The sequence below is a fragment of the Leopardus geoffroyi genome, chromosome C3, assembly GCF_018350155.1.
Source record: "Leopardus geoffroyi isolate Oge1 chromosome C3, O.geoffroyi_Oge1_pat1.0, whole genome shotgun sequence".
NCBI lineage: Eukaryota > Metazoa > Chordata > Mammalia > Carnivora > Felidae > Leopardus > Leopardus geoffroyi.
Genome location: NC_059338.1, coordinates 109,714,892 through 109,735,767, shown reverse-complemented (window position 1 = coordinate 109,735,767; position 20,876 = coordinate 109,714,892). Strand labels below are relative to the sequence as shown.

General features: G+C 46.9%; 1 protein-coding gene across 7 annotated transcripts in view; it reads left to right on the top strand.

The window, feature by feature from the left end:
• MATN2 (matrilin 2) overlaps positions 1 to 20,876 on the top strand; it is a 136,366-nt gene that overhangs the window by 28,050 nt on the left and 87,440 nt on the right. For all 7 annotated transcript variants that reach the window (XM_045454117.1, XM_045454114.1, XM_045454111.1 and 4 more), the window contains exon 3: positions 19,188 to 19,757. In XM_045454117.1, the coding sequence (XP_045310073.1) occupies positions 19,188 to 19,757 (570 nt within the window). The remainder of the gene's footprint in view (positions 1 to 19,187; positions 19,758 to 20,876) is intronic.

Genomic DNA, 20,876 nt, shown 5'->3' with positions numbered 1-20,876 from the left:
GCCAAATTATGGAAAGAGCCTAAATGTCCATCAATTGATGAATAGATAAAGAAATTGTGGTTTATATACACAATGGAGTACTATGTGGCAATGAGAAAGAACGAAATATGGCCCTTTGTAGCAACGTGGATGGAGCTGGAGAGTGTGATGCTAAGTGAAATAAGCCATACAGAGAAAGACAGATACCATATGGTTTCACTCTTACGTGGATCTTGAGAAACTTAACAGAAACCCATGGGGGAGGGGAAGGAAAAAAAAAAAAAAGAGGTTAGAGTGGGAGAGAGCCAAAGCATAAGAGACTGTTAAAAACTGAGAACAAACTGAGGGTTGATGGGGGGTGGGAGGGAGGGGAGGGTGGGTGATGGGTATTGAGGAGGGCACCTTTTGGGATGAGCACTGGGTGTTGTATGGAAACCAATTTGACAATAAACTTCATATATTGGAAAAAAAAAGAAAAAGAAATGTCAATAGCAATAGTACCCTATTAAGTGCACCATATAAATAAATAAATATTTCTGATAAAAAAAAAGTACATTTGTTACTATATCTCCAGCTTTTAAAATATCTTGATAACTGTAGTTCAAATACTTGACCTCTTTTCTTAGCCGTTGCATTTATTCATCCGTTTGTTTATTGTGGTAATAGATATATATAAGATTAACCATCTTAAACCATTTTGAAGTGTACAATTCAGTGAGTATATTCCCATTGTTATGCAACCAGCATCACTGTCCAGAACTTTTCATCATCCCAATCAGAAAGTACCCATTAAGAAGTGACTCCCTTTCCCAAGTGACTTCTTTTTTACTTCCTGTCTCTATGAACTTGCTTATTCTAGATACCTCATATAAGTGGAGTGATATAATTTTCATGCTTTTGTGTCTGACTTTTTTCACAAAGTATAATGTTTTTAAGTTCATCCGTGTTGTAGCATGTATCCGAACATTTTTATGGCTCAATAGTATTCCATTATATATATATATATATATATATATATATAGATAGATAGATATCCATTATATATATCTATCTATAGATATAGATATAGATATAGATATAGATATAGATATAGATATAGATATAGATATAGATATATAGATATAGATATAGATATAGATATAGATACCCATTTTGTTTATCCATTCGTCTGTTGATGGACGTGGGTTGTTTCTACCTTTTGGTTACTATGAGTAATGCTGCTATGATCATTGGCATGTGAGTATCCATTTGAGCCTCTGCTTTCAATTTTTCTTGGATATATACCAAGGATGACATTGCTGAGAAATATGGTAATTCTCTGTTTAACTTTTTGAAGAACTGCCAAACTGTATTCCACAGTGGCTGCACCATTTTACATTCCCACCAGCAATGCACAAGGGTTCCAAGTTTTCTGTATTTTACCAATGCTTGGTATACTGCGTTTTTTAAAGAGTAGCCATCCTAGTGGGTGTTGCATTTTATGTTAGGCATTTAACAAGTTTATTCCGAGAAGGGATCATGGGCTTCACCAGACTGCCATGGAAGTTCTTGGTACAAATAAAGGTTAAGAACTAGGATGAGGGAACCAAAGCCCAGAGATGAAGTGATTCACCGGCAGCACCTATGACTTGAGACCAAGTCTCCCAGGGCTCAGGGGAGCTCTTTTCTCCTCCTGCCATACGGTCTCTTCTCATGTAGACATTTGCCCCAGCCAGTGGTCAGACTGAGTCAGGGCTGGAACCAAGCCATAAACCAACCAGCCACTGAAGCTGAGGCCAGCCCCAGACACAGGCGAGACAGACATAATCCCTGAATGTGAACCGCTGTAACCTAAAACTACCACACACAACCACAGCAACTAAATTTTTATTCACTCAACAAACATTAAGTACCTTGTGTGAGATCAAATTCCATGTTCAGTTGGAGTGTCTATGGGGCATCCAAAGGGACATCCCTTGGAGATGCTCAACTGCTAGTTTGGTTTACAGGTTAAAGCTCAGGAGGGAAAAATAACCCTGCCTATGTTTCCTTTAAATACAGAATGGTGTCCTGAACTGTCACTCCTGGATCAGGAGCCTCTAGCTCTGCAGAGACAGCCTAAGATGGCTTCCTTTTTCCTGATAATCTCCTTGTGCCATTTTCTTATGAGCTTGCAGTCAACTGTGGTTCTTGAATCTTCCCACACCTGCCACCACTCTTGTCAGTTGGTGTTAAAAATAACAGTAGCTAACTTTTATTAAATGTGAATTCTGGCTTTCCACTGTGTGACCATGAATAAGTAACAAAACCACCCTAACCTCCAGTTGTCTCACTTGTAAAATGGGGATGATGAGAAGTGGGAATGACCATGCAGACAAATGGCTAGCATGGAGACTGGCACAGAGGAAACATTCAGTAAATGCTCGTTGCTGTTATTGTCAATTTTAAAATTTATTATTATTTTTTTTTAATTTTTTTTTCAACGTTTATTTATTTTTTGGGGACAGAGAGAGACAGAGCATGAACGGGGGAGGGGCAGAGAGAGAGGGAGACACAGAATCGGAAACAGGCTCCAGGCTCTGAGCCATCAGCCCAGAGCCTGACGCGGGGCTCGAACTCACGGATGGCGAGATCGTGACCTGGCTGAAGTCGGACGCTTAACCGACTGCGCCACCCAGGCGCCCCTAAAATTTATTATTAAAAAACACTTTGTGCATTGCAAAATGGAATTAACAGATCCCACTCTACGGTCACATCTTTAAATCTAGGAATTAGGTCTTTTCATCTCTGGGTCTAAGGCATCTGGCCTAGTAGCCTCCCACTAAACGTGTACTGAATGAATGAATGAATGAATGAATGTATGAATGAGAGATGACATTTATTAATATTATTAGTATTACTAATTTGTATTTATTTATTTGAGCATCTACTGACATATAAAATAGCATTTTTAACCATTTTAAACCTTAAATCAGATATTGGTCTTAGAGAAGAATCTCTATTGAATTGACTACATGAGTATTTTAGAAAATATGCATACTTAGCAAAATAGTCTAATAAATTTTATTTTTTCAAATGGCAAAATTTGTACCATCAGATCCATCCCTTCATACATAGAATACATTTTTATTGAGCAGCTATTCTGTAGCAAGCTCGGTATCAGTAGTGAATTCTCTGGGTAGTAGGTAAATTGCAGCTGGCTTAAGCTAACAGTGGTTTTATGAAAAGAGATTTAAATATCTCACAAGAAGTTTGGAGGTCAGTGATTCCCAGCTGGTGGCAGCAGCTCTGTTTTGTCATTGAGGCCAGAGTTCTTTCTAGCTTTTAGATGTGTTGTCCCAGGAGATTGGCTTTCCTTCCTTGGGCTTTTTGCCTTGTAGTCACAAGGCGATTGCCATAGCTCCAAACATCACTTTTTTCCATGGTCATGGTCAAGTCAGGAAGAGAATAAAGAGGACTTTTACATTCCTCGGTTCATTCCTTTTGTCAGAGACCAGAACCTTTTCTGGAAATTTCAGTAGAGTTTCCCCTACTTCTCACTGGCTCAAACTGGATTGAATGCCCACTCCAACGACCTAGTCTGGAGAGTAAGATAACCATGACTGGCTTGGTTCAGTAAAGAATCCTTCCTGGTGGGGTGGGGTCTGCCCTCATGGAGCTCATGGGCACCTCTTTTCTGCTTGAAATCTTAGGCAAGGGAGTAGGAAGGGGTCAGGGAGAGGAATGAATTTTAAGTCGTCAACCTCTAGTGTTGTCCACTCTACTGTGGTAAGCCATTTTCTTGAAAGCACACAAAATGGAAGGAAGGAAGTAATAATTAAGGTGACAGATGAGAGAGAGCACAAGAAAAAAAATTACCCAAATGGTTGGTGCATGTTAAAAAAAAAACTAAAAAAGAATGTCAAAGCCTTAAATTTTATTACTGTTTTTTTTTTTTTGCAAATTTAAGGCTTGTATGATAAATGGAAATGTATTAAATGCAATTTAAATGTGTTTAATGCAATTTAAAACTTGTATAGTAAATGCTTTATGAATTTTTCTAGGAATCTTGAAACACAGCTGGCTGAAATCCATACATATTGTCCGTATCCTATAGCATGCCGAGATTGATCCTATAACTTCCGTTCTCTGGTACTAGTTTTGCCTCAAGAGCTAGAGTAAATGTGCATCTCCAACCTTTAAACACTTTTTAAAACATTTTTTATTATGGAAGTAATATATGCTTATTTTTGCCCTTGTTATCTATTGGATTCTTAGAGGTTCTCTCATGCAAGAGTAGATTTAATCTTGTTTCTGTAGAAGTTTAGAAATATAAATATCCAGGCATGCTGCTTCGAGTCTTTTTTTCCAGGAATAACCTTTGAGAGGTGAGAAGAAAGTTGTAAGAAACCTTCTTCAAGTCACGGTCTGATGCTGTTTTCTCGTGTCACAGGACCCCAGATATGTGCCTGTTCCTTCATTCATCTAACAAATAGCTGTTGAGTCACTTAGTGATGGGGGTATTGGGAACACTGCTGGGAACAAAATAGGCAAGAATCCTTGATCTCATGGATCATGTATTCTAATAGAAGAAACAGACAATCAAAAATAAATAAGTAAAATATTTATGAGAGAAGTTGATAAATGCTATGGAGAAAAATAAAGCCAGAAAGAGGGTTAGGAGTGCTGGCTGGGATGGGGGTGGGGAATTTTAGATCATGAAAGGGAAGGCTTCACTGAGAGGGGGCGCTTTCTACACGCCCCCAAAGGTGGTGGGGGGGTGGCAAGTCACTGAATCCAGAATGTTCAGGCCGAGGGAACAGCAGGTAAAAGCACGCCTGAAGTGTTTAGAAATAGCAATGCCAGTGTAGTGTGGCTTAGAGAAGTAACATGTGGGCTTTTGGGAGCCATGGTTAGACTTTGGCTTTTCTCTCAGACAGATGGGAACCATAGAAGGGTTTTAAACAAAGGAGTGAAGTGATTTCCCTCGTGTTTAAAGAATCACTCTGGCTGCTGGATTGAGAACAGTCTGTAGAAGGGCAAAGGCAAATGCCAGTTGGGAAGTTAATGCCATCATCCAGGTGAGGGATGTTGGTGGAGGTGATCATCTCTGGAGTGTAATGAAGAACTAAGAATTATTTTATTCTGTGGCAAGTTTCCCAAAACCTTCTTGAACAGTGCCAGTTGCTGGGAATTTATGGACACAGCCGACAGGGTATCCTACAGTTACAACTAGGGAACATTCATGTCATATAAAGTCATGCAGATCACATCCTTGTCTAGTTGTGTGTGGAAGTTTGTCGTTTCTTGTAGGTTAATCCTGAAGAGTATGAGTTCTAGACTCAGTTTCCCGGATTTGAATCCTGGCTCGACCACTTACTACCAGTGTGACCTTACTCTAAACTCTCTGTGTCTCAGTTTCCCACCTGTTAAATGCGGACAACAGGTTGTTGCAAAAAGTGAGGAGTTAATACATGTACAACATTTAGCATTGTGTTGATATATAACCATTGCTCAGTAAACATTAGCTATCATTGTAGATACAGATATAACCATTTATAAAGGTCAAGGAACAGCCCTACCTAACTTAATTTCTTTCACACTGTGGTGTACTAGAACTGGAAAGGAACTGAGACATCATTTAGTCCAACCCTAGCGATCAAAGTGACATGCCCCACCCCCCTCCCCAAAAGAAGGAGGTTATGTAGCTAATGTGGCAGAGTAGGGATCAGAACATGGACCACTGGACTCCCAGTCTGCTGTTTTTTGTGCTATGCCATGTTGCCTCCCTATAGCCTTCAATATAATACCAGGTGGGGATAATAATAATCATAATAACCACAATAAGTGATTTTTTTTTGACTCTCACTTTGTGCCAGGCACCATTCTACATGTTTTACACACATTCACTTACTTAATCCTCATGACAACCCTATGAGGTAGGTACAGTCATTGTCCCCATCTTACAGAAGAGGAGACTGAGGTTAGAGCAAGTAACTTGCCCAGGATGGGGAATGTGTGTTAGGTGGGGCACATGGGTGGCCTGAGAGTCAGGAGGCTGCCCTACCATTACACCGCATGATCTACATTCGCTGCTTGTAAAATAGGGACAGTGAATCCTGTCTTGAAGGTCCCTTTCGGTTTTAAAGTTTGCACATCCTAAGTACTTTGTGATTATCAGGTCGGTAACAAATACCACTTTAGTTCATTAAACATGCTGTCTTATTAGCTGATCTTCATTTTAATGATCAGCTGCAAGAAAGACTATTTGTAGAACAGCCTAGAAACCAAAGTCACCAAGGCTGTGAGGGATGCTTGAAATGTTATTTCTGGCTTCCATGGCAACCCCAACATAGGGCGTTAAGCTTAATGGAGTCAAGTACAGCAGCTGGAGCCGAGCACTCACCCAAGCGCTATGAGTGACGAGGAAGCAAATAGCAGGCTCAGTAGTTGTCCTTTTGTGTAACCCACGGTCTCGGTATATTTTAGGGAGTGGAGACCTACGCCAAGATGAGTAAGGATGGAGGAAATGAAGCATCGCATCAAAGTGGAGAGAGGACAGTTTCCAAATGAGTTGGAGAATGAGAACGATCTAAGTGCCTGGGGAAGTCACTGTGGCGAGAAGGGTGGGGGAGGCGTGCAGAGGTTTCAGGGAGGGGAGGAGAGTTGGCCCCACTTTCACAAAGCTTGGAGGCACTAGGCCTCCAGGTGAGCTTTGTGAAGAGGACTGAACATGCCCAGTAGTATTTTTGTTTGTTTCAGTGTGTTTGGAGCTCTCAGTAGGAACCCACTGCGGATGAGTGTGGTGGCAAAATGCAGATATGTTGAGGAGTTGAGGGAACCACCAGGACCAATGCGGGAAACAAAGCTCTCTAGGTATTGTAAAGAGAGACGGATTTCAGGGGCGCCTGGGTGGCTCAGTAGTTTTAGAATCCGACTCTAGGTTTTGCCTCAGGTCATGATGTCACGGTTTCATGAGTTCGAGCCCCACATCGGGCTGTGCGCTGATGGTGCGAAGCCTGCTTGGGATTCTCTCTCTCTCTCTCTCTCTCTCTCTATCTCTATCTCTCTCTCTGTCTCTGCTCCTCCCCTACTCACGCTGTCTCTGTCTCTCTCAAAATAAATAAGTAAACTTAAAAAAAATAAAGGGATTTCATACTGGGAATGAGGTACTTACATAATTGTTGGAAAGACTGGAGAAGTGGGAATTGGGTCCGTCACACAAGAATTCATTGCTGGGATCAGAATGCTCCTGTCACCATAACTGCATCCAAGAAGCTGGTGAGCAGATACTAGAACACCAAGCCTGTCTTTCTACCACCTTTCTTGCCGGCAGAAACAGACTCCACCTTGCTTCCTCCTTTGTGAGGATATCTAATTGGTGGTACCTGTTACCCAGAGCCCTAGCTGCCCCGGGGTCTGGGAAGTATGGCTCTTGTCGTTCTTGCTTCTGCACTATTGGAAGATTCCTGAAAGAGGTAGCACTTCATGCTGAGTGCCAACTGACATTCCATCAGTGGTGATTTCAGGTGACATCTGCACTAACTGGGGCGAGAAACAGAGGTACAGGAGTGGGACACGGAAGAGAGAGGCGTTGGGAGGGTCCGGTTGCCGACCTAAGCTGTCTGCTCCACCCCTGAAAGTCCTTCAGGCAGACTCGCTCCAGGGTTAGATACCAACGGGGCAGAAACTCAACTCCTAAAGATGAGGGAACTGTCTTAAAATTCTCTCTGGTGCCTTCTCCATTAATTTATACATAGAAGATATTAATTTACATCTGACACCAGGCTGGGGTCTTGAAGGGAAAGCAAGGGGTGGGAGGGTGGGCTTGGAGAGAGTGGTTCTGGGTTGGGCCAGGGATGGAGAAGAATGATGTGTGGGCTGAGTCAGGAGCCCCTAGAATGTCCCCTAAAGGAGGATGGCACACAGTGGTTCCCCGTTGGCTCCTTAGCGAAGTCCAAACTTCTTCTTCTTTTTTTTTTAAGCAACTCGATGCCCGATGTGGGACTTAAACTCATGACCCTGAGATCAAGAGTCATATGCTGTGCTGACTGAGCCAGCCAGGCACCCCGTAAAGTCCAAACTTCTTAATAGGAGGTGCACGCAGCCCTCCCTACCTGGCCCTGTCATCCTCCATGGTGCCCTTCAAGACCCAGCCATACCACACCCCCTGTGGTTACCCATGCACGTGAGCCCCCTACCCTGTTCCGACCTCCAGGCCTTTGCTCACACTGACCCTTTGCCTAAAGTGCCCACCCCGACTCTGCCTGACCAACACCTGCTCGTCCTCTACTAATAGAATAATATTACAAAACAATGTAGTACCCATCAGCTTCTCCAGCATCTCCCTTTCCGCCATCGTGGGATCAGTGCTCTCCTCCAGGCTCTAGTTGCTTGTGTTTTTCATAAATCTTATGAATCTGTCTTTCTTTAAAAGGTTGTCAGCTCCTCCCAGGCTGAGATTGGTTCTCATACTGTATCCTCAACGCCTAGCACAAAGAGGGGGGTTCTATAACTCAGCCAAACCAGAATGATGAGAGAAGTGTCTCCAAAGACCCCTTTTGCCTTTGCCGGCAAAGGGCTGTGGAAACTGCTCTGTCTTCCCTCTGTGTGTGCCTGCGCCCTCCCCTTGCAGGGAAAGGGGTGCAAGACTCCGCGTCAGGGCCTCTATCCCCTTCCTCCTGGCTGTTATCTGTTCGGCCTGACCCTGCATGGCTATTCCCGGGCCTCTCTGCTCTGCTCCCAAGTTCCATTTGCCAAACTCCCAGAAAGTAGATGAGGCAATTGCTCAATTTATTAAGTTAAAACGCTCCTGTGGGTTAAATGCCCACTGCTTTTTTAAAGCCGCCTACGCTGTTTTTCACTTTGCAGAGAGAAGAAATCACCTAACTGTTTCCCAGTACTTTCTGTGCTATCTCGTGGGGGGATGGGCGGGTTTTGAGGGTGTGTATGTGTGTGTGTGTGTAGGTTACGATGTTAAGATATGAGTCATTTCTCAATTTGGGAAAGGAAGAAAGACAGCGAGAAGGATTTTGATAGAGAATACCAAACTCACTCTGCACCTATTCAGTCACCTCAGTGAGTTTAAAAACCATTGATTATTTTAGGACTTCTTTATATTTTTCTTTATCGATTGGGAGAAAGCCTGTTTGTAAGACAAACTCTGAGAGAAGATGTGAGGGGCATTTTTTTTTTTTTTTTTTTTTTAGTGAAACTTTAACAAACTGCTTTACCTTGCAAGGAAATTCATTCAGTTCATTGGAAACTGTTTTCTCCAGGGCTAAACCGGGGCAGCTTTCTCTTTGGCTCCTTCGCAAAGAAAATTGTCCAGGGTTCTGGAAACCACAGTTGTTGAACCTCATATGATGTCTTTTCTTTCAGCTCATGTAACAGCTACTAGAGGAGATTGGTGTGATGTGGCATGTTTTTTCTTTCTTTCTTTTCCTTTTTTTTTTTTTCTTTTCCATTTTGCTGGCTCGTTGGTACACACTCCCTGAGGGCCTGAGAGAGCTGTGTTCCTAAAGGAATTTATGACAATCAGCAGGGACGACTGAAATTTGAGCTGGTGTCGATCCAGAATCCCTCACTGCTACCCAAAGATGCAAGTTCATTCACCAGAACCTTCTTTAAAAAAGAACAACAGCAGCAAAATCTCATTGTGACATTGGAGAGTGTATTTTGCACAAAAGCTTCCCAGTGTGCGTCTCCACAGCCAGATAGCACCCGTCACCCATCCCTCCCAGTGCACTCGTCTCCGTCTGCTCTGCAGACATTCTCCCTGGTAATAGCCGGGGAAGGTAGACACGGAGCAAACGTGGCCGTAGTGAAATTCCAGCTGCTGCCCGGGACCTTTGGTTCAGCTTGTGGGTGTTGGAAAGACCTTAATAGAATAAGGATTGACGTTCTGACCGTATCTCCTGTGTTCTTGAGAGAAGCACTTGGTATGTGGTGGCTCGACTTTTTACCCAGCTCATTGGAACAAGCAGGTCTGTGATAAAGAACACAAGGGGCCCCTGGGTGGCTCAGTCGGTTAAGCCTCTGACTTTGGCTCAGGTCATGATCTCGTGGTTCGTGGGTTCGAGCCCCACGTTGGGCTCTGTGCCGACAGCTCAGAGCCTGGAGCCTGCTTCGGATTCTGTGTCTCCCTCTCTCTCTGCCCCTCTCCTGCTCTCTCTCTCTCTCAAAAATAAATACATGTTTAAAAAAGAAGAAGAAGAAGAACACACAGAGCAGAGAAAAAAACTGGAGGGGCTCTGGCAGGATGGGGGCTTGGCCAGCCACAACATCCCTTCCCTCAGCCCTCTTCCATCTTCCTTCCTCCCCAACCAGGCATTCAAAGCAGGACGAATGGGAGCCCAGGGGGGAGTCCGTGGAAATCGACTCCATCTGGCTGTACTTGTTACTCTTCTCTTCAGTAGTTGGCCAAGAGGTAGAGCACGTATTTGCTCTATATTTTTGCTGTTTGTGCCTCCTTGTTCAAAATTACAGTCTCTGGCGACTCTTCTTTATGGTCAAGGGACGGGCTGTTCTGGCTGAGCCTATGCCATGATTAGGATGACCAGATAATGATGCACCTTACCCTGCGTCATTCCACAGGCTTCTATATGCTTGTCTCACCGAACCCCTGGACTGTAAGCCCCCGGAGGCCAGGGACTGCATCTTCTACCCGTCAACACCAACAACTCCAGCACTGTATTTTGCCCATAGTGCCTTCAGTTCTCTCCCCTCTGTCTACCAGCCCCGAGCCAGGGGTTGGTGAAACACAGATGAATAAAGCCCAGTGGTGACCCCAGAGGTCTGTCTTGCTGTTTTGTGGGTTTGCAGGCCAGTGAGTCTGGTATTTGTGGGATGACATCATGGCACGTTGTCGCGAATGGTGCTTAGTGTCGGCACTGCCTGGTGAGGCACAAGGCACTTTTGGACGTGGATGCGTGCATCAGGTGAATCCCTGGGGCTAAGGCACAGTGGTGCCCCCCACCGCAAGGCACTGGCCCAGGGTAGAGAGTGAAGAAGACATGTGCCCTGGGGGAGTGTGTCTTGAGTTGAGCTTTAACTCCCGGGGCTCATCCAGTCTCTGCTTCCAGTCCTCCCCAGATTTCATCGAGGGAAAAATGTGTTAATTGGCAACCAGGAGTTGCAGTTAGGTAAGGCTCTTCTCTGGGACATTTTCCTGTTCATAGGAGACTCTTTACATCACTTCACGTACTGGGAAGTAAGGGCTAACAGTGCAGGTCTTAGCATCAGACTGGCGTGGGTTTGAAATCCTTATCCCACCACCACTCTTTTGCCCCATGCCAGTGGACTTGTTATTCAGACTCTAAGGGTCAGCACTGGGGGCAATAATGGTGCCTGCCTTATTTATTTTCTGAACCTAGTTGAAAGCCAGGACATAGCTGACACGTACATGATCCAACATCAGAAGAGAACATGGGAAAATCCAGGATGTATGGTTGCCATACTAACAAGGTCTCTCTCGGTCTTGGAAAGGGCTCCCTTGATACTGTCTTCTCCTCTGGACTCTTGGCTCAGTGGTACATGATCTTTCTGGCTCACATACCCCTTGGGATGGAGCTCTCAGATTTGTCTCAAGAATCAACAGAAAGGATTACAAGTGCAGATTCCCGGGCACTAGCCCCAGAGAGTCAGATTCACTGCCCAGGGTGAATTCACTGACTAGGTCTAGGGTGCTGCCTGAAGCTTGGCATTTTAAATACACACCCCAGGTGTTTATTCTTTTTTAAGTTTATTTATTTTGAGGGGGGAGAGAGAGAGAGAGAGAGAGAGAGAGAGAGAGAGAGAGAATAGCAAGTAGGCTCCACCTTGTCAATGCAGAGCCTGAAGCAGGGCTAGAACCCCTGAACCATGAGATCATGACCTGAGCCGAAGTCTAGAGTCAGATGCTTAACTGACTGAGCCACCCAGAGGCCCCCACACCCCAGGTGTTTCTGATGTCATCAAGACATTGAGGTTACTGCTGTGGGGGTTCTTTCTTATATCTCCACTGAGTGCTCCCAGTGCTCCCAGTTCCTGGAGGAGTATCTGCACCTTCTCTCTTCCCTGTCCTTCCACCCCTCCCAGTCATACATGTGCATCAAAAAGATGATGGAGCATCATACCTGGAACTATGTGGATACCAGGGATTCATAGAAGATACCGCATGTGGCTGGGTAGCTCCATGCGTGAGATGCTGGTGGGAACACGTCCAAGCAGAGGTAATTGGGAGAGGTACCCGAGGACTCAGAGGAAGGCCTAATTTAGGTGGCGGGGTGGGAGCATCAAAGAAAGGTTTTCAGAAATAGGTGCCCACAGGGTTGAGTCTTAAGCTGAGGAGGCAGCCTAGAGAGGATGTAGGAAACTACAGACTAATATTGTCAGGGTATAAGGTATAGGGTAGGGAGGGCTGGGCCAAAGCCTTCATTAGTTCATTCTCCCATGAACATGATTATTTTTTAAAGTTTATTTGTTTAGTTTGAGAGAGAGAGAGAGCAGGGGAGGGACAGAGAGAGAGAGAGGGAGAGAAAGAATCCCAAGCAGGCTCCGTGCTGTCAGTGTGGAGCCTGATGTGGGGCTTGACCCCACGGACTGTGAGATCATGACCTGAACTGAAATCAAGAATCAGACACTCAACCGACTGAACCATCCAGGCACTTCTCCCATGAACATGATTGATCATGCTGTCAGTGACCCTTAGGTGGTGGCTTTGGAAGAAATTGCTTTGATGAAAGAGTATCCTGAGAATTTACAGCTGCCGGGTTTAGCTATTGTGATTCTGATCAATGAAACTCACCAAAATATTCGTTTATAGGGAAGTTCTGCTGTAAAGAGAAGAGTAAGTTCCATTTGCGGGAGAGTCTCTCTATTCTCTCAGGCCAGGAAAGCCATCGATGAGAAGGTTGGGGTGGTGGGGAGTGGGGGGTGGCGCCTGGGTGGCTCAGTTGGTTAGGCGTCCGACTTCAGCTCAGGTCATGATCTTGCAGTTCGTGAGTTCAAGCCCTGCGTTGGGCTCTATGCTGACAGCTCAGAGCCTGGAGCCTGCTTTGGATTCTGTGTCTTCCTCTTTCTCTGCCCCTCCCCCACTTGCACTCTGTCTCCCTCTCTCTCTCAGAAATAAATAAACATTAAAAAAAAAGAAGAAGAAGAAGGTTGGGGCATTATGGTTGGGTGGGATCTAAGGGCCCAATTGCAAAGGGTCTGGTTGGCAAATCGGTTTCATTCCCCAAGCCCCCTCCAGACACCAGGTGGAGGGAACTCTGGGTGCCAAGCCGGGAGCTGTCCTGTGGCAGAGCTTTGATTCTGAGCCTGTGATTGATTAGGGGTCTCACAGGTGCCAGGTCGGGAAGCCGGGGGGATGGCGTGCAAAGCTTGGGATTTGCCAACCTGGCTTGAGATTTTATCACGTGACTGGCTGACAGGCAGATGTTCTTTCCCTATGGTTTATACCCTTGGGTTTTTGAGCCCTACGTGCAGGGCTTACCATTTATACCAATTAGATTTAATCTTGTTAGTTTTGACTCATCATTCCAGCACTCAGAAGTCCCTTCTGGTCCTGACTCCGTAGTTTGGCTTACTCGCAGTTGGTGCCGGCATCATGTGTGGTGGTGTTGAGAGACCCGTGAGTGCCCCAGCATTTGGAAAAATGTTTGGAAAATCTTACCAAGTGGGGAATGATTTGCTAATGAGTCCAAAGTATGTTTTAGATGCCATCAAGAAGCCCAGGGTGTTTCCCTAATAGAATATAATCAAGTTTTCAGGATGTTCCCCAGGGATTCTTTAGGAGGTTGTGAGTAGAGCATAATGGATTCACAGAGGGCCGTAGCTCATCAACATTTACTGTCAGATGTCTGGCAGGGGTTATACAGCAGCTGGCGACTGACTCATAAGGGAATTGGAGACGGAGGGACTTGACCGTGGTCTTTGCAGCCCTAGCCAAGGAGCACGTGTCCCAATCAAGTGCCCTAAATACAGGGGAGTTGCAGGTTAAGTCACTTTGGGGGCATAGGATAAAAAATAGTCTAAACTGCCTCTGAAATATCCATGAAATCACCTGTAAGTTCCCAAGAACTAGTCACAGTCTGGAGGAGGCACAAGGTGACAGAGCCACACGAGGTGGCCTCAGGGGCCATGTCTCAGGCATCTGTGGACATGTACTCATTGAGCATGACACTGGGTAGGGTTGTGGTACTGTGTTACATGGTAGTCTTTTTTTTTTTTTTTTTTAATTAATATTTGAGAGACAGAGAATCCCAAGCAGGCTCCGCATCGTCAGTGTGGAGCCCGATGCGGGGCTTGAACTCACTAACCGTGAGATCATGACCTGAGCCGAAGTCGGACACTCAACTAACTGAGACACCCAGGCACCCCACATGGTCTGTCTGTCTCTCCAGCTGTCTTTCTTTGACCAGCCCATATACCACAATTCACATAAACCAAACGCTTATGGGATGCAGTTTCCCTCGGCCCTCCATCACCCACATCCATCCTGCAGTTTCCCCGGGCCTTGCTCCTACTGATCTCTCAACAAGCACTTGTCAGATGAATGAGAATGGAAATGACCAGCAGCTGGATTTACTGGGCTACTGCTATTCAGGGAGGCAAGCATCTGTTTTATCATTTTATTCAATTTTTAAAAAGACAAATAGGCATGTAGCAGAGAGAAGCCCTTGGCAGGAGGCAGACAAGTTTGAGCCATAGCTTCCAGGCTGTGATTCCAGGGAAGGAAGGGCCAGTGCAGTCCTGGTGTATCTTGAGTATGCTGAGGGTGACAGGTCTAAAAGAATAAAATCCTTCCTGAGTATTGCTTGGCGGTTAAGAGCGTGGGGTACAGAGGCAGACAAAATGGGTTCAGATCCTGGCTCCCCTCCTTCCTAAATATGAGGCCCTGAGCTAGTTATCTGGCCATTCTAGGCTCATTGTCATCACCTGTAAAATGGGATAGTAACAGCACCTACTCCCTAAGGTGTTCATGAAGAACAAAGAAGCCAACAACTGGAAAGTATTCAGAACAAGGCCCAGTACTCATTAAGTGCTCAATAAACAGTAGCTATAAATTATTACTATATTCTTCTGAGTTTCACAACATCCCTGGCAGGTATTATTGTCACCATTTCACAGAAGAAGAGAGTGAGGGTCAGAGAGGGTAAGGAGAGGCGCGAGACCACAAGGACAGAAGGTGGCAGGTCATAGGACTGTCTGTTGTATCACTAAGCATTTCAGAGCTCCTTTTCAGTCTCCGGATGAAATTATTTTACCCTTATTATAGATACATATTTTCCTTCCTCAAACATGCTTTGATCTTGCCAGGCAGATGGGACCAAATATTTACTGTACAATTACATGGCCGTGATTGAATTTAGCCAGAGCAAGGGAGGCTGATTAGTCAGGGGTCTGCAACCCTGAGGAGAGGAAATCCTTCCAAGGTTGCAACTGTAATCCCGCTGGGGTAGAAATGTTGCTTAAAATTGTCCTGGCTCAGGTTCAAGGGTAAGAGGCACTTGTTTCCCCAACTTTGGGGGCTTTGAAGACAAGCTGACTGTCCTGAAGTGCTGGTGACAAGGTCCAGACTGTCACTTTGTGGTTCAAGGGATGACATTTTATGATGTGCCCAAAGACCCTCATCCAGTGCCGTTGAAAGTCTGTCATGAGGGGCCAGAAGGAAGATTGCATGCTCTCCTCCCAGGCTAGGGACACAGGGATGCCATTTATCAGAACCTGTATGTGAAGGGAACACACAGAGGAGAGTCTAGAAACACCTCTTAGCAGTCCCCACGTGGAAAAGCTGTGGGGTTCTTCACAGCAAATATTTCAGAATGTCCCCAGCATCTACAAAGCTCATAATGTAATGCCAGCTGTATTGAGAATTTCCAAGGTGTCCACCATGAGGTAGAGGAACAGCCATTAGTATAGTTCCAGGTCTGACCCTAACGAGCCATAAGGCCTCACAGAGGTGGAATCACATTTCTAAGCCTCAGTTTCCCCTTCTGTAAAGTGAGTGACTTGGACTTTATTTCGATCCCTCCAGCTCTAAGAGTTTATTAGTCTATGAGTCTACGAACCAAAGTTCCAAAGTGGCTATGCTTCCTCACAAAATGGCAAGATTTGGGTCTAGAATCTATGTCTCTATTAGCAGAATCTACACTCGCTCTCCCGACTTTGTGGTTTTCATCCACCTCCTTGAACCGACTGCTATGGCTCAATCCCTTTCACCTGAAACCTTGCTCCACCACCCAGAATTCCATTTAACTCTGCAAATGTTGACCGAAGACTTACTCGGTTCCCACCTGTGTGGTTAGGCAGATGAATGCGACTGTTTCCCACTTGGGGGAATTCACAGTGAGATGGTGAGGTCCAGACTTGCCAGAACTTCGTTTCTCCAGAGATTCCTCTAGTACCTAAACTAGGGGTTCTCAAAGTGTGGTCCCTGGGCCAGCAGCATCAATTTTGCCTGGGAACTATCTAGAAATGCAGATTTTCAGGTGTCACTCTAGATCTACAGAATCAGAAATTCTGGAGGTGTGGCCCACCGATCTTAGTTTTGAACAATCCTTGAGGCAATTGGGAGGCACCTCAAGTTTGAGAACCACCAGACTGGCCTTCTCAGGGACAAGCTGAAAGACTGTGGTCCTCAGCCCCTAAGGGACCTGAGGAGTTCTCCTGAGGAGCACTCGGTCACTCGGGCTGCCAGGACTGGCTTTCAGCTCACAGCCACAGCTCCCTTGGCACCTCCCACAATATTTCGAACCTTTGTGGTGTTTTTGTAAATGCCCAGGCGTTGTGGAAACTACACATTTGTTTTGACGGGAGCTAATCCAGTTTAGCACATAATTCCCCATGGAACTTCCAGGCTTCCCTTTAAATTGACTGTGATGCTTGATGGGATGTTGACACCATGACTAAGACCCACAGCAAAGATCCCAACCCCAGAGGACCTCCTGCTTCCAAAAATCTCCCGAGGAAGAGTTCTCAGGAAGCCAGTCTGCTGTCTCCTCTCTCCCTCCCAAGAAGGCTTTCCTTAATATCTTCCTGCATGGCAGGGTCTGAGCCTGGTTGCAGTTCTCCTCAGCAGGCGGAGGTCACTGGGTCACATTCTCCCTGCAGTGAGTTCAGACATCAAGGGTGGGGTGTGGGTGGCTCCTGGAGAGGGGCCAGCCTGGGTCCTGGCCCTTGTCTTGTGTCCTGGGACCTGCGGGTCTGTCGTCCACGGCTCCGACCCAGGGCTGTATGCTAGACCATCGACACCTTTGTGAAAATTACAAGAGGCACCCCTTCCAGCTGCTTCTCGGGGTCGACACAGCCCCTGGGGTTCAAGATTTCAGCCCCTTGCCTCATAGGGCAGGTGCCTGTGTGCAGGAACAGCGGCCTTCTCCCCAGCCTGGGCCCGGCAGGAGACAAATGGGGGGCGGTGTGGGCAGATAAGGGGGTTCCCACACGCAGGACCCAAGGCTACGCTCTTCACCAGCGTCAGTTCCTTGAATTCTAGCTACCACCTAATGCTGTGGGTGTCGGTATTGTCTCCTTATAGGTTTTTTTTTTCTGTATTAAAAGGGATTTTCAAACTTTCAGTGCCTCCATTTTCTTGTGTATCCAAATGGATATGACACTAGTCTTTCCCCTTAAGAGCTTGTTCTGAAAATCAAATGAGACCATAGAGAAGAATGCACTCTGGAAAATAGATTTTAAAACATCCTCCAAACGTCAGGTTTTATATTGATCTTTCTCCCAGAGTCCTTGAAGGCAGTTTCTGGGGCCTCTGGTTTGAGAAACACATTTTGAATTCACACAGCCCCGGCTTTATGTGTGGGTGCAGCACAAGGTTGGTCTTCCAGGAGGCTGTGGTTTGGGGGTGCTTCCTCGCCCCCAGATCGGAAGACTTGTGAGGCCACGCGGTGGACGAGGTGTGTGTGCAGGCGCTCGGGGCGAGTCACAGCCTGGCAAGCCGGCCTGGACAGGATGACCTCATGGGCCTTTCCCACTTTTCATCTCGATGACTGGTTCACTGTTTCATATTTGGCTTCCTCTCTCTTTCTTGCAGCTGTGGTGATTGGGATTTAGGGCAAGCATTTGGGATCCCTTTTCTAATCCCTGTCAAATCTGGATTTAGCTACAGAGTCCGGGAAGGGGAGGAGGCACCCCCCTTTGGCTGGAGGCAGTAGCTCAGAACATCGGAGAAATTCCTCCACCCTCTGAGGGAGGAGGCCTCTCATCTCATCCCCTATCAGCCTCTTCCCAGGATGTGATGAGTTTCACCCACAGACTCAAACCTCTTCTAGCCTCCTTGTTTGGGGGATTCTGGAACAAGTATGGTGGGGGTGAGGGAGAGACTTAACATTTGCCTTTTTCCCGTTAACTGTGTCCTTTGTCTCTCGGTCAGTCCCTTCTCCGGCTTCAGCACCTGCTCCCCTCGTTGAGGTGGAGGCCCCCTCTCAACCAGTGCGGCAATGGTCGGCATCAACCACCTTGCAAACCACTGCCACCCTCACTGGCTTGTTATTATGTAACCTCCCTACAGGTGAGCTGAGTTACGCGGTGTGATGCTAATATACTGTGCTCATCACCGGTGGCATCAGGTGCACATTTCCCAGGCCTTTCGTAGCTGGCTCGGGGTTACCCTCCAACTCCGTTCCTCTCTGCACCTCCTAGCAGCCCTTCACCGCTCACTCCATTTCCACCACCCTCGTGCCATCGTAAGCTTCTGTTCACGTGTCTGCCTCCATGTGTTCCTTCTCTGGATGCGAACGCCGCGTGAGCCCGGTTCACGTCCTATCTCCTTGACCCCAGTCCCCTAACGTCCCCGTTCTCTGAACATCTAGTGTCGGCACCGCGTCATTATTCTTTCATTTGTTCCGTTAGTTAAGTTCCCGAGGTGGATCGTAAGCTCCTTGACGGTGGTCCCATCCTAGGCTTATTGCATATTCCCTGCAGTATCCAGCCAGGCTTATGTGGCATGCAGTAAATAATAAAATCATTTTGGCCCCGCTCAGGTGTGTGCCCACCTAAAACCTGTATTGATGGCTTTCTAGAAACTGAAGTGTCCGTTTATCTTGCAAAAATAAATAGTATCTTTGTAGCCAATACTCATGATCACACAGTCATGCACATTTTTTTACCCTTACAGCTTCCCCGGGCAGGGAAGAAAAGCCCGTGGAGATTGGAGGTCTGGAAGGTGACCCCCAGCCCTAGGATTTCCAACAACAGCCAGGCTGCCCTGGGCCTTAGCACTCTTCTAATGGATCTGACCTCTCCTCTTTCCCCAGAGAGCTCCTGTGAGAATAAGCGGGCAGACCTGGTCTTCATCATCGACAGCTCCCGCAGCGTCAACACCCACGACTATGCAAAAGTCAAGGAGTTCATCGTGGACATCTTGCAATTCTTGGACATTGGCCCTGACGTCACCCGAGTGGGCTTGCTGCAGTATGGCAGCACCGTCAAGAACGAGTTCTCCCTCAAGACCTTCAAGAGGAAGTCTGAAGTGGAGCGTGCGGTCAAGAGGATGAGGCACCTGTCCACGGGCACCATGACGGGGCTGGCCATCCAGTATGCCCTGAATATCGCATTCTCAGAAGCAGAGGGGGCCCGGCCTCTGAGGGAGAATGTGCTACGGGTCATAATGATCGTGACCGACGGGAGGCCGCAGGACTCCGTGGCCGAGGTGGCTGCAAAGGCACGGGACACGGGCATCCTGATCTTTGCCATTGGTGTGGGCCAGGTGGACCTCAACACACTGAAGGCCATCGGTAGTGAGCCCCATGAGGACCACGTCTTCCTGGTGGCCAACTTCAGCCAGATGGAGTCGCTGACCTCGGTGTTCCAGAACAAGTTGTGCAGTAAGTCCTGCTCCTCTGGGGCTCTTCCAGGGGGAATCATGAGGATTCCTTTTTTCATCTCCCCGTGTTGTTTCTGTGCTACCTTGTCCCAGGTACTGTGTTGGCAAGGGGTGTTCAGCAAAGGCCAGGATAGACATGGCATTCTCCTGGGGTTACACTCTGGCCAAGGAGACAGATAGTGAGGATATATTGATGCAGATACGTAAGTAACTGCGGTTGTAACAATATCATAGAGGAAGAATTCAGGGCAGGACCCAACCTAGACCAGGGTGCCCAGGGAGAATCCTCTGGGGAAGGGACGTTTGAACTCAGACAGCAGAATGAGTACAAGTAGATGGGCAAAGCTTTTCTCCAACACATTGGACTGCCCTGGCGTTCCCTAAGCTAGAATTCATGAGTTGGAGTAGACGTGGGGACGGGAGGGCTAAAAAATTCCATAATGTCTCCTTGGATGGGGCCAAATACCAAGCATTATTACCCCACGGTTGTGCTAGTGGTGGAGATTTTCTCTTCGAAGAGGCCCAGTGCACGGGGAGGGCTGAGATTTGGTCCCCTCCTTCTGTAAGGGGGATACCTGCCCACATCCTTGAGCTGCCTTCTGCTTCAGGGGTCCTCTGCCCTCTCTTGCTTTCTGACCCTCCTCTCCACAAGGCTTCTCTCTCCCTTCCTTGCCAGCCTGCGCTCAGTTACCTGCGCCCAGGGCTCCTGCCTCAGCTTTCCATAGCAGGTCCGCTTGCCCTCTCCCCAGTTTCCTGCTTCTGCAGCTGGCTGCTTGTCCTTTCTTCCTCCGGAGGGGCAGGGGCTCAGGGGGCCACCCAGCCTCCTCTCTAGTCCTTGGAAACTGGAGACGTGCCTCCTGACCTGGTAAACAGTGTCTGGTGTTACCTTGCCCTTATCCATCTGTCCCTGTCCCCTCCAACTGTCACGCTTTTTTGATGGGAAAGCAAAAGGAAAAAACCTATTTGGAAATAACTAGTGTTCCAAAGTATGAGTATGTGTGGAGAATGAGCTTAGGACCAGACTCATCTCCAGCTTCCCAGGAGCGGGGGCTCTGAGGACTCTTTTCTCAGACTCTTACACAGCCTTGGGACCCCCACTCCTCCCGCTGAAGCCTCAGGG